Source organism: Oncorhynchus mykiss, chromosome 28, assembly GCF_013265735.2.
Source record: "Oncorhynchus mykiss isolate Arlee chromosome 28, USDA_OmykA_1.1, whole genome shotgun sequence".
Taxonomy (NCBI): domain Eukaryota; kingdom Metazoa; phylum Chordata; class Actinopteri; order Salmoniformes; family Salmonidae; genus Oncorhynchus; species Oncorhynchus mykiss.
Window position 1 is genome coordinate 32,074,650 of NC_048592.1, and position 12,946 is coordinate 32,087,595.

The 12,946-nt window shown below is 42.4% G+C and overlaps 1 protein-coding gene across 1 annotated transcript; it reads right to left on the reverse strand.

Annotated features, from left to right (window-relative positions):
* Nucleotides 1–321: 321 nt before the first annotated feature.
* LOC110508985 (vesicle-trafficking protein SEC22b-B) lies at nucleotides 322–12,945 on the reverse strand. Its single transcript, XM_021589918.2, has 5 exons — nucleotides 12,707–12,945; nucleotides 5,562–5,671; nucleotides 3,812–3,972; nucleotides 3,181–3,327; nucleotides 322–1,136 (listed from the first exon to the last, which is right to left on the reverse strand). The coding sequence occupies exons 1-5, from the start codon at nucleotides 12,779–12,781 to the stop codon at nucleotides 982–984; spliced, it is 648 nt and encodes a 215-aa protein (XP_021445593.1). The 5' UTR covers nucleotides 12,782–12,945; the 3' UTR covers nucleotides 322–981.
* Nucleotide 12,946: the final 1 nt, after the last annotated feature.

A 12,946-nucleotide genomic window follows, 5' to 3' on the forward strand; every position in this document is an offset into this window, starting at 1 on the left:
ACAATGATGTGAGACCACTATCAAACATAAACTGCACTTTGTCACGCTTATCTTGACAATATGTTTGAAAGCTCAAAAGTTCCAGGCATACGTTTGGATGAAGTAGTCTATGATGGTAAATAGTGTTGTACAAATGGGGATTCTGATCGTCTCATTGGTGCCTTTTGTTTTGCAGAAGGAGAATCTTGTGGCGCAGACCCAGTGACCGACTGGGTCATTGAAGAGGCTTGCATGCTTATGTGTGCATGTCAAGTATGAGCATGTGTGTGCGTTTAACCGTGCAACTATGTATTTGGGAGTGTTAATTCTAATTTCAACATGTAGTGTTCCAATTTTTTTATTCTGATAAACATTGAGAAGATAGTAAATATACCTTTGAACAAATAATTACTTACAATTATGTATGTTTTGTAAACAATAAACTCACGGTAACAAGTTGTTTCACACTTAAGACCATTTGCATATAGAATTTTCCTTCAGAGACATGGTAAAGAACCTCCACCTCGTAATGTAAACATTGCTAACACATTTTCAATCCCTTTTATACTCCAGCGAATGGGATTATACAAACACTATGAATGCACAGAAAGCTACACCTCGCTCACATTAGGAACAACAGGTCAGTATGTGTCCATACAGATATTCGACATGACACACAGCTGAAACAGACATGAGTCCATCCACTCATCCAGTACACAGACCAGGTCCCACCCTCCCCCTAAGGCACCCGTGTACAAGGTCCCACCCTCCCCCTAAGGCACCCGTGTACAAGGTCCCACCCTCCCCCTAAGGCACCCGTGTACAAGGTCCCACCCTCCCCCTAAGGCACCCGTGTACAAGGTCCCACCCTCCCCCTAAGGCACCCATGTAGGAACTTAAGCTTTGCTGTTAACAGAAACCATTAATATATTACAATTGACAGTTTTAATATTTGGTTACAAAGGGAACCCAGACTATCTCCTCTTTCACAGTCCTTACGCATCAGATCCACCAGAAACGCACATAGACAATAAGTGTAATGAAGAAGACTGCCCCGGCTGCTATCTTGGCATAGGTGGATCGGGTGTTGAGGTACTTGGCATCGCTGCGGTACTTCTTTGAAAGGCTGGACAGATTGCTGGCTTTGGTGTCGAGAGCTGGAGGGAAAAAAATGTCTGATTAATATTTAGGACCGTAATGTAACCAATAGCTGCATTATATCTAACCGTGAATTTATGCAGGCTTCAATCATAAATGAATAGGAAAGGTGGGCAATTCCTGACATGAAAGTATGACTAAAAGTTTTTAAAGAACTAGGATTTTCAAAATGTGCAACGGGTTTCTAATACAAGGGAGAGTATATGTAACTGTGAATCTCAGTGTTTGGAACATCATCGTTTTAACTTTGATGTCATCAGATAGAACATTAAAAAAAAAAAGAAAGTATTCTACAAAACTTAGAAATGTGCTTTTTTCACATGTTGAAACTGGTATTGTGCTGGTGATAACTGATGTAGGAAAGTGATGGTTGCCGTTTAACAGATATTGCGATTCAAAAACTGATGTCACTGAATATGGATCCAGCTCCATGTTAGACAACTATACAGTTGAAGTCAGAAGTTTACATACACCTTAGCCAAACACATTTAAACTCAGTTTTTCACAATTCCTGACATTTAATCCTAGTACAAATTCCCTGTCTTTGGTCAGTTAGGATCACCACTTTATTTGAAGAACGTGAACGTGTTTAACTTGGGTCAAATGTTTCTGTAGCCTTCCACAAGCTTTCCACAATAAATTGGGGGAATTCTGGCCCATTCCTCCTGACAGAGCTGGTGTAACTGAGTCAGGTTTGTAGGCCTCCTTGCTCACGCACACTTTTTCAGCTCTGCCCACAAATTTTCTATGGGATTGAGGTCAGGGCTTTGTGATGGCCACTCCAATACCTTGACTTTGTTGTCCTGAAGTCATTTTGCCACAACTTTGGAAGTATGCTTGGGGACATTGTCGATTTGGAAGACCCATTTGCGTTCAAGCTTTAACTTCCTGACTGATGTCTTGAGATGTTGCTTCAATATATCCACTGAATTTCCCCCCTCATGATATTGTGTTTTGTGAAGTGCACCAGTCCCTCCTGCAGCAAAGCACCCCCACAACATGATGCTGCCACCCCCGTGCTTCACAGTTGGGATGGTGTTCTTGGGCTTGCAAGCCTCCCCCTTTTTCCTCCAAACATAACGATGGTCATTATGGCCAAAGAGTTCTATTTTTGTTTCATCAGACCAGAGGACATTTCTCCAAAAAGTACGATCTTTGTCCCCATGTGCAGTTGCAAACCGTAGTCTGGCTTTTTTATGGCGGTTTTGGAGCAGTGGATTCTTCCTTGCTGAGCGGCCTTTCAGGTTATGTCGATATAGGACTCGTTTTACTGTGGCTATAGATACTTTTGTACCTGTTTCCTCCAGCATCTTCACTTTGCTGTTGTTCTGGGATTGATTTTCACTTTTTGCACCAAAGCAAATCATCTCTAGGAGACAGAATGCGTCTCCTTCCTGAGCGGTATGAAGGCTGCGTGGTCCCATGGTGTTTATACTTGCGTACTATTGTTTGTACAGATGAACGTGGTACCTTCAGGCATTTGGAAATTGCTCCCAAGGATGAACCAGACTTGTGGAGGTCTCACTTTCTTTCTGAAGTCTTAGCTGATTCATTTTGATTTCCCCATGATGTCAAGCAAAGAGGCACTGAATTTGAAGGTCGGCCTTGAAATACATCCACAGGAACACCTCCAATTGACTCAAATGATGTCAATTAGCCTATCAAAAGCTTCTAAAGCCATGACATAATTTTCTGGAATTTTCCAAGCTGTTTAAAGGCACAGTCACCTTGGTGTATGTAAACTTCTGACCCACTGGAATTGTGATAGAGTGAATTATGTGGAGTGAGTGAAATAATCTGTCTGTAAACAATTTTTGGAAAAATTGTGTTTCATGCAAAGTTTGCCAAAACTATAGTTTGTTAACAAGAAATTTGTGGAGTGGTTGAAATACGAGTTTTAATGACTCCATGACTATGTAAACTTCTGACTTCAACTGTATGTATGAAAACACCCTTTTAAATGAATGATGTGTATTTTATGTCTGTATGGTGGGTTTGATGCCAGGGCTGTGTACTGTACGAGGTATGATTATTATAAATGACCTGATAGGGCCTCTCCTCGTTGCAGGACCTCTTCAATGTTTGCCACCATGATCCGCTGGACATCCTGCAGTTCTGTGTTGATGCTGCCCAGGTTCCTCCGTGCCCTGCTGTCAATGTAGTTTTTTTTGGTTTTCTGGATGTACGTGTCTGAGGACAGAGGAAGGATGAGACGCAATTACACACTAAGTGTTGGTTTGTGGTGCATCTCCATTACATTGAATCATTTAGCAGACTTTATCCATAAAGACTTACAGGAGCAATTAGGGTTAAGTGCCTTGCTCAAGGGCACATTGACAGATTTTTCACCTTGTTGGCTTGGGGATTCGAACCAGCGACCTTCAGGTTACTGGCCCAACACTCTTACCTCTAGGCTACCTGACACCCTACTCTAATGTGGCATCCTCTAGTTGTCTACTCGTCTCTGCTGCACTGAATCAAAAAATATGGAATGGGGGAAAGCAATATAGCAGGGAATTTGCTTTTGCCAGACTTATTTAGTTGTTGTTTTTTTACATCAGTGTGGATTAAGGAAAGGCATTATGAAGGAAAGGACATTTCCCAAATGCTTTTTGTTTGCCTGGGATGTCTTAAAAACGGGACGATAACGAGTGAAAAAAAGACAACCTCTCACCAAACTCGATGAAAGAGTACGGCCTGGAGACTGTGGGGACTTTCTTTCCATGCTGCTCATGGAATTCTGTCTGGAGGTCTTCCAGGTACCCAAAGACCAGCTTCTTGGGAAACACGGCTTCGCACAAGGCCAAGTAGCACACGCCATGTTCTAATACATAGCTGGGGAGACAGACATTAGTATGTTAATGGAAAGTAACAGAGTTATAGTGATTGATTGAGATTTCCACATAGACCCACAGCATCCGTACAGTGACAGGCTAGGGAGTTATTGTAAAAAGGGTAATTGTCTCCAGAGTTACTCCTGACCACTTAACCAGTGTTGCCTAGTTTACTCACAAAACAACTCCGGGCCCTGAATGACACAGCAGACACACCGCAGTGCATACTAAATGAATGGCGAGGACACAAATCGGAACATCGCTTTAACTTCCTCAATACCACGAAATACACAAAGATAATAATGACAGTATTATAAACACAGATTTAGGAGGAGGTCCTAGAGAGTTCCACCTTTGATTATCACACAAGACTGCTACTTGACTGGTAAATATAGAATGGTGGCTAGGCTGTATGCAAAATATAAAATGACAATTGTGCATAGAAGATTAATCATGTTACTTAGTGTTAGTGTTTTCAGTATGCTGGTTATTCAAATTTACACAAGGATGTGTTCTTAAGGCCTCATCAGCCTGGTTATTATCAGTTAGTCAATAGTTACTCAATTAATAAGTCACTTTTTGGTACAATTTTGCATGTTCAGCCTAGGAGAGCCTGTAGAGTGTGTGTGTCGAGTCCATCCAACTACGATCCTATTGGCTGTGTGTGTGAAAGAGAAATTCATCTTCATTAGCTTATTATACTGAACAAAAATATAAACAACAATTTCAAAGATTTTACTGAGTTACAGTTCATATAAAGGAACTCACTAAATTGACAAATTCTTTAGGCCCTAATCTATGGATTTCACATGACTGGGCAGGGGTGCAGTCATGGGTGGGCCTTGGAGGGCATAGGCCCACCCATTGGGGAGCCAGACTCAGCCAATCAAAATGTGTTTATCCCCACAAAAGGGCTTTATTACAGATAGAAATACTCCTCAGCAACCCCCCTCAGACGATCCCACACGTGAAGAAGCCTGATGTGGAGGTCCTAGGTTGGCGTGGTTACATGTGGTTTGCGGTTCTGAGGCTGGGTGAACATACTGCCAAATTCTTCAAAATGACATTGGAAGCAGTTTATGGTAGAGAAATTTACATTAAATTATGTAGTAACAGCTCTGGTAGATATTCATGCAGTCAGCATGCTAATTGCACACGCCCTCAAAACATCTGTGGCATTGTATTGTGTGACAAAACTGTACATTTCAAGTGGCCTTTTATTGTCCCCAGCAAAAGGTGCACCTGTGTAATGATCATGCTGTTTAATCAGCTTCTTGATATGCCACCTGTCAGGTGGATGGATTATCTTGGCGAAGGAGAAATGCTCACTAACAGGGATGTAAACAAATTTGTGCACAAAATTTGACAGAAATACGCTTTTTGTGCGTATGGAACTATTCTGGGATTTTTTTTATTTCAGCTCACGAAACCAACACTTTACATGTTGCGTTGATATTTTTGTTCAGTGTAGTAACCCTCCCCAACAATATCACTCTGGATGCAGTAGTGACTATGATATTATTTAAGACAAATGTAAGAGATATATAAAAATATAATATATTAAGAAAATTCACTTCTAACAATACTTACTGGAAAGACATGACCCCAGCCTCCAGGGTACATCTGTTGGGGCTCTGGGCATTGAGTTTGCGGCAGAGCTGCTTAGCCTGGCTCTGGTAGTGTTGCAAGTCTCTTCCTGACTAAACATAGGCGAGATAAAGGGGTATAAAATAACACGTTTGCAGTTATAACAAACAGCTACACTATATCTGATAGAACGCAAATGGGAAAATAAAATGTTAGCTAGTAGTATTCAGCAGAATATGGTACAACTTAGCCGTGCTAACTTTACAAACATGATTTAGCCTTCTAACTAGCTAGCTAGTTAAATTAGCTAGGAAGTATGCTACATGACCAAACGTATGTGTACACCTGCTCATCGAACATCTGCACACACTTCATCAGTCTCTCATTCACAATTTGACAACCACTTGATAATATACTCAGACTATTCTCAATTTAATCTGGTCTTTACCTATAGCCTACTAAAATACACTAACATGACCAATGTGGACACCTGCTTGTTGACCACCTCGTTCCAAAATCATGGGCATTAATATGGAGTTGGTCCCCCTTTGCTGCTATAACCGTCCTCCTGAGAAGGCTTTCCACTAGATGTTGGAACATTGCTGCCATTCAGCCACAAGAGCATTAGTGAGGTTGGGCGATTAGGCCTATCTCGCAGTCACCGTTCAAATTCATCCCAAAGGTGTTAGATGGAGTTGAGGTCAGGAATCTGCCAGTCAAGTTCTTCCTCATCGATCAACAAACAATTTCTGTATGGACCTCGCTTTGTGCATGGGGGCGTTGTCACGCTGAAAGAGGAAAAGGCCTTCCCAAAACTGTTGCCACAAAGTTGTGCTGCACAGAATTGTCTGGAATGTTATTTTATGCTGTAGCATTTAGATTTCCCTTCACTAGAACTAAGGGTCTAGCCCGAACCATGAAAAAGCCCCAGATCATTATTCCTCCACCACCAAACTTTACAGTTGGCACTATCTACTGGGGCAGCTAGTGTTCTCCTGGCATCCCTCAAAACCAGATTCATTCTGTCGCACTGCCAGATGGTGATGCTGATTCATCACTCCAGAGAACGCATTTCCCCCTGCTCCAGAGTCCAATGGTGGCGAGCTTTACACCACTCCAGCCGACACTTGGCATTGCGTATGGTGATCTTAGACTTGTGTGCGGCTGCTCGGCAATGGAAACCCATTTTATGAAGTTCCAGACGAACGTTGCTTCCAGAGGCAGGTTGGAACTCGGTAGTGAGTGTTGTAACCGAGGACAGACGATGTTTACACGCTTCAACACTCGGCGGTCCCGCTCTGTGAGTTTGTGTGGCCTACCACGTCGCGGCTGAACCGTTGTTGCTCCTAGACATTTCCACTTCACAATAACAGCCCTTACAGTTGACCAGGGCAGCTCTAGCAGGGGAGACATTTGACTAACTGACTTGTTGGAAAGGTGGCATCCTATGACGATGCCACGTTGAAAGTCATGGAGCTCTTCAGTAAGGTCATATTACTGTCAATGTTTGACTATGGAGATTGCATGGCTGTGCACTCAAACAACTATCAGCAATGGGTGTGGCTGAAATAACCAAATCTACTCATTTAAAAGGGTGTCCACATACGTTTGCATATACAGTGCATTCAGGAATGTATTCAGACCCCTTCACTTTTTCCACTTTTTGTTACGTTACAGCCTTTTTCTAAAATGTATTAAATTGTCCCCTCCATCAATCTACACAAAATACCCCATAATGACAAAGCAAAAACAGCTTTTAGAACTTTTTGATAACTTATTAAAAAAAAAAAAAAAACATATCACATTTACATAAGTATTCAGACCCTTTACTCAGTACTTTGTTGAAGCATCTTTGGCAGCAATTACATCCTCGAGTCGTCTTGGGTATGACGCTACAAACTAGGCACATGTATTTGGGGAGTTTCCACGTAGGTTCCTGCCTTTATAGGGAGTTTTTCCTAGCCGCCGTGCTTCTACATCTGCATTGCTTGCTGTTTGGGGTTTTAGACTGGGTTTCTGTATAGCACTTTGTGACATTTGCTGATGTAAAAAGAGCTTTATAAATACATTTGATTGATTAATTTCTCCCATTCTTCTCTGCAGATCATCTCAAGCTCTGTCAGGTTGGATGGGGAGCGTTGCTGCACAGCTATCTTCAGGTCTCTCCAGAGATCGGGTTCACTTCCCTGACCAAGGCCCTTCTCGGCATGGCCGATTAATTAGGGCTGATTTCAAGTTTTCATAACAATCAGTAATTGGCCTTTTTGGACGCCGATTATGGCCGATTACATGACAATCAAAGAGAAAACTGCATGGCGGGCTGACCACCTGTTACGCGAGTGCAGCGACAAAAGGACCTTGTGGCTGCAATGAGCCAAGGTAAGTTGCTAGCTAGCATTAAACTTTTCTTATAAAACAACCATCAATCTTCACATAATCACTAGTTAACTCACACATGGTTGATGATGTTACTAGGTTAACTAGCTTGTCCTGCGTTGCATATAATCAATGCGGTGCCTGTTAATTTATCATCGAATCACAGCCTACTTCAACTTTTCCAAAAGGTTGATGATTGAACAAAAGCGCATTCACGAAAAAAGCACATTCATTGCACAAATTTACCTAACCATAAACATCAATGCCTTTCTTAAAATCAAAACACAGAAGTATATATTTTTAAACCTGCATATTTAGTTAAAATAAATGCATGTTAGCATGCAATATTAACTAGGGAAATTCTGTCACTTCTCTTGCGTTCAGTGCAAGCAGAGTCAGGGTATATGCAGCAGTTTGGGCCGCCTGGCTCGTTGCGAACTGTTTCTTCCTAACAAAGACCGTAATTAATTTGCCAAAATGTTACATAATATTGAAGGTTGTGTAATGTAACAGCAATATTTAGACTTAGGGTTGCCACCCGTTCAATAAAATACGGAACAGTATTTCACTGAAAGAATAAATGTTTTGTTTTCGAATTATAGTTTCCGGATTTGACCATATTAATGAGCAAAGGCTCATATTTCTGTGTGTTTATTATAATTAATTTGATATTTGATAGAGCAGTCTGACTGAGCGATGGAAGGCAGCAGCAGGCTCGTAAGCATTCATTCAAACAGCACTTTACTGCATTTGCGAGCAACTCTTAGCAATGCTTGAAGCACAGCGCTGTTTATGACTTCAAGCCTATCAACTCTCGAGATTAGGCTGGCAATAAAGTGCCTATAAGAACATGCAATAGTCAAAGGTTTATGAAATAGAAATGGTAGAGAGAGAAATAGTCGACGCGTCATAATTCCTATAACTACAACCTAAAACTTCTTAACTGGGAATATTGAACCACCAGCTTTCACATGTTCTCATGCTCTGGGCAAGGAACTTAAACATGAGCTTTTTTACAAGGCATACATTGCAATTTTACTTTCTTTTCGCATTATTTAAACCAAATTGAACATGTTTCATTATTTATTTATTATTTATTTTGAGACTAAATAGATTTGATTTATGTATTATATGAAGTTAAAATAAAAGGGTTCATTGTTCATTCAGTATTGTTGTAATTGCAATTATTACAAATAAATATACAAATTGGCCGATTAATCAGCTTTTTTTGGTTCCTCGAATAAATCGGTGTTGAAAAATCATAATCGGTCGACCTCTAATCCATACAGCTTCCACTTCCTGAGTCACACTTACACACAGGTGTTCTGAGCAAAATAAATAATGGCGCCGTAGATGGCTGCCGTTTTACGGTCTCCTAACCAATTGTGCTATTGTGTGTATTTTGTTGCGTTATTTGTAACTTATTTTGTACATAACGTTTCTGACAATGTCTCTTATGACTGAAAAGAGCTTCAAGATATCAGGATATCCGACGCAAAGGATTTACTTCAGACACCCGACAAGAACCAAATCGCTGTGATTGACATTAGAAAGAGACGGAGATATCGGGGACATAGGTCGGGGTGCCTTGTAAGGATCCGACAGCGAGTGGGTAATCTGCCTCTACCATCAGTCGAATTAGCCAACGTATAATCATTGGATAACAAAATAGATTAACTACAATCACGAATAGCTTACCAATGGGACATTAAAAACTGTAATATCTTATGTTTTACGAGTCGTGTCTGAACGACGACATTAATAACATACAGCTGGCGGGGTTTACGCTGCATCGGCAAGATAGAACAGCCATCGTCAGTAATACAAGAGGTGGCGGTCTGTGTATATTTGTAATCAACAGCTGGTGCACAAAATCTAATAGTAAGGAAGTCTCAAGGTTTTGCTTGGCTGAGGTAGAGTATCTCATGACAAGCTGTAGACCACACTATTTACCAAGAGAGTTTGTCTATTTACCACCACAAACCAATGCTGGCACTAAGACCGCAACCAATGAGCTGCATATGGCCATAAGCAAACAGGAAAAGGCTCATCCAGAGGCAGCGCTCCTAGTGGCCGGGGACTTTAATGCAGGAAATTTGAATCCGTTTTATCTCATTTCTACCCGCATGTTATGTGGGCAACAAGAGGAAGAAAAAAACTCTAGACCACCTTTACTCCACACACAGAAACGCGTACAAAGCACTCCATCGCCCTCCATGTAGAAAATCTGACCATAATCCTATCCTACTGATTCCTGTTTACAAGCAAAAACTAAAGCAGGAAGCACTAGTGACGGTCAATAAAGAAGTGGTCAGATGACGCAGATGCTAAGCTACAGGACTGTTTTGCTAGCACAGACTGGAATATCTTCCTGGATTCTTCCGATGGCATTGAGGAGTACACCACATCAGTCACTTTCTTCATCAATAAGTGCATCGATGACGTCGTCCCCACAGTGACTGTACGTACCCCAACCAGAAGCCATGGATTACAAACAACATCTGCACTGAGCTAAAGGGTAGAGCTGTCGCTTTCAAGGAGCTGCCCTCCGAACAACGATAAAAAAGGCAAAGCATCAATACAGGACTAAGATTGAATCATACTACACCGGCTCTAGCACTCGTCGGATTTGGCAGGGCTTGCAAACTATTACAGACTACAAAGGGAAGCTGCGAGCTGCCCAGTGACACGAGCCTACCAGACGAGCTAAATTACTTCAATGCTCGCTTCAAGGCAAGCAACACTGAAGCATGCATGAGACCATCAGCTGTTCCAGACGACAGTGTGATCGCGCTCTCAGTAGCCGATGTGCTTAAGACCTTTAAACAGGTCAACATTCACAAGGCCGCAGGGCCAGACGGATTATCATGACTTGTACTCCGAGCATGCACTGACCAACTGGCAAGTGTCTTCACTTATATTTTCAACCTGTACGTGGCCGAGTCTGTAATACCAACATGTTTCAAACACACCACCATAGTGTTCCTGGGCACAGGGACTAAGGTAACCTGCCTAAATGACTACCGACCCATAGCACTCACATCTGTAGCCATGAAGTGCTTTGAAAGGCTGGACATGGCTCACATCAACAACATTATTCCAGAAACCCTAGACCCACTCCAATTTGCATACCGCCCCAACAGATCCACAGATGATGCAATCTCTATTGCACGCCACACTGCCCTTTCCCACCTGGACAAAAATAACACCTTTGTGAGAATGCTATTAATTGACTACAGCTCAGCGTTCAACACCATAGTACCCTCAAAGCTCATCACTAAGCTAAGGACCTTGGGACTAAACACCTCCCTCTGCAACTGGATCCTGGACTTCCCGACGGTCCACCCCCAGGTGGTAAGGACAGGTAACAACACATCCGCCACGCTGAGCCTCAACATGGGGGCCCCTCAGGGGTGCGTGCTCACTTCCTGTTCACGCATGACTGCATGGCCAGGCACGACTCCAACACCATCATTAAGTTTGCCAACGACACAACAGCGGTAGGCCTGATCACAGACAAAGATGAGACAGGACAACAACCTCTCCCTCAACGTGAACAAGACAAAGGAGATGATTGTGGACTACAGCAAAAGGAGGACTGAGCACGCACCCATTCTCATCAACGGGGCTGTAGTGGAGCAGGTTGAGAACTTCAAGTTCCTTGGTGTCACATCACCAACAAACTATCATGGTCCAAACACACCAAGGCAGTCATGAAGAGAGCACACAAAGCCTATTGCCCCTCAGGAGACTGAAAAGATTTGGTATATGTCCTCAGATCCTCAAATAGTTCTACAGCTGCATCATCGAGAGCATTCTGACTGGTTGCATCACTGCCTGGTATGGCTGGCAACTGCTTGGCCTCTGACCGCAAGGCACTACAGAGGGTAGTGCTTATGGCCCAGCACATCACTGGGCCAAGCTTCCTGTCATCCAGGAGCTCTTTACTAGGAAGGCCCTAAAAAGACTCCAGCCACCCTAATCATAGACTGTTCTCTCTGCTACCTCACGGCAAGCGGTACCGAAGCACTAAGTCTAGGTGCAAAAGGCTTCTTAACAGCTTCTACCCCCAGGTCATAAGACTCCTAAATAGCTAACAAATGTCTATCCAGACTATTTGCATTGTTGTCGTCCCCCTCTTTTACGCTGCTGCTACTCTATTATCTATGCATAGTCACTTTAACTCTACCTACATGTACATATTACCTCAATTACCTCGACTAGCCTGTGCCCCCGCACATCGACTCTGTGCCGGTACCCCCTGTATATAGCCTCGCTACTGTTATTTTACTGCTGCTCTTTAATTATTTGTTATTTTTAACTTAACTATTTTTTACTTAATACTCGTTTTTCTTTCAACTGCATTGTTTGTTAAGGGCTTGTAAGTAAGCATTTCACTGTATTCGGCGCATGTGACAAATACAACTTTATTTGATTTTCTAGATAGCTAACTTTAATTAACACAGTGTCTTCAGTAGGTTTTCCGTAAACTTGCGCTGTACCATAGAGATATGGCCATATGGGAACACTAACCCTTTCAAGATGTGTATCAATGTAACCATTTTTTTGTTATATTATTTCCAGCTGATTTGAAAGACAAGGTCCTTATGCTTCCAAAAACTGTACCGCAAGCGATGTGTGGAAATGTTCAGATTGACAGAGCACCCACAAACAGAAGACGCCTTCGTCAAATGACTTATGTGCAATGTAATGACACCGAGCCGTGATCGAGGGTTAACGTTAGCTAGGAAACACATTTTATTCATTCAAACCTGCTCGTCTTCTTGCATCGATGCAGCAAGCGGCAGTCCATCTGCTACCCGAGCGATCATTGTCAGCAAAACCATATTGACCGAAATCTCTCAAATTCACACTACAGGTTGGGTTGTAGGTGTTTACTGGCTGTGCCAAAACTTCATATAAACTTGGCTGCGTAGCTTCTGCTGTCAATTCTGACGCGCTGGAGGGGAGCTCGATGTGTGAGCTGGCCGGAAGTCCATGTTGTTGCGCCC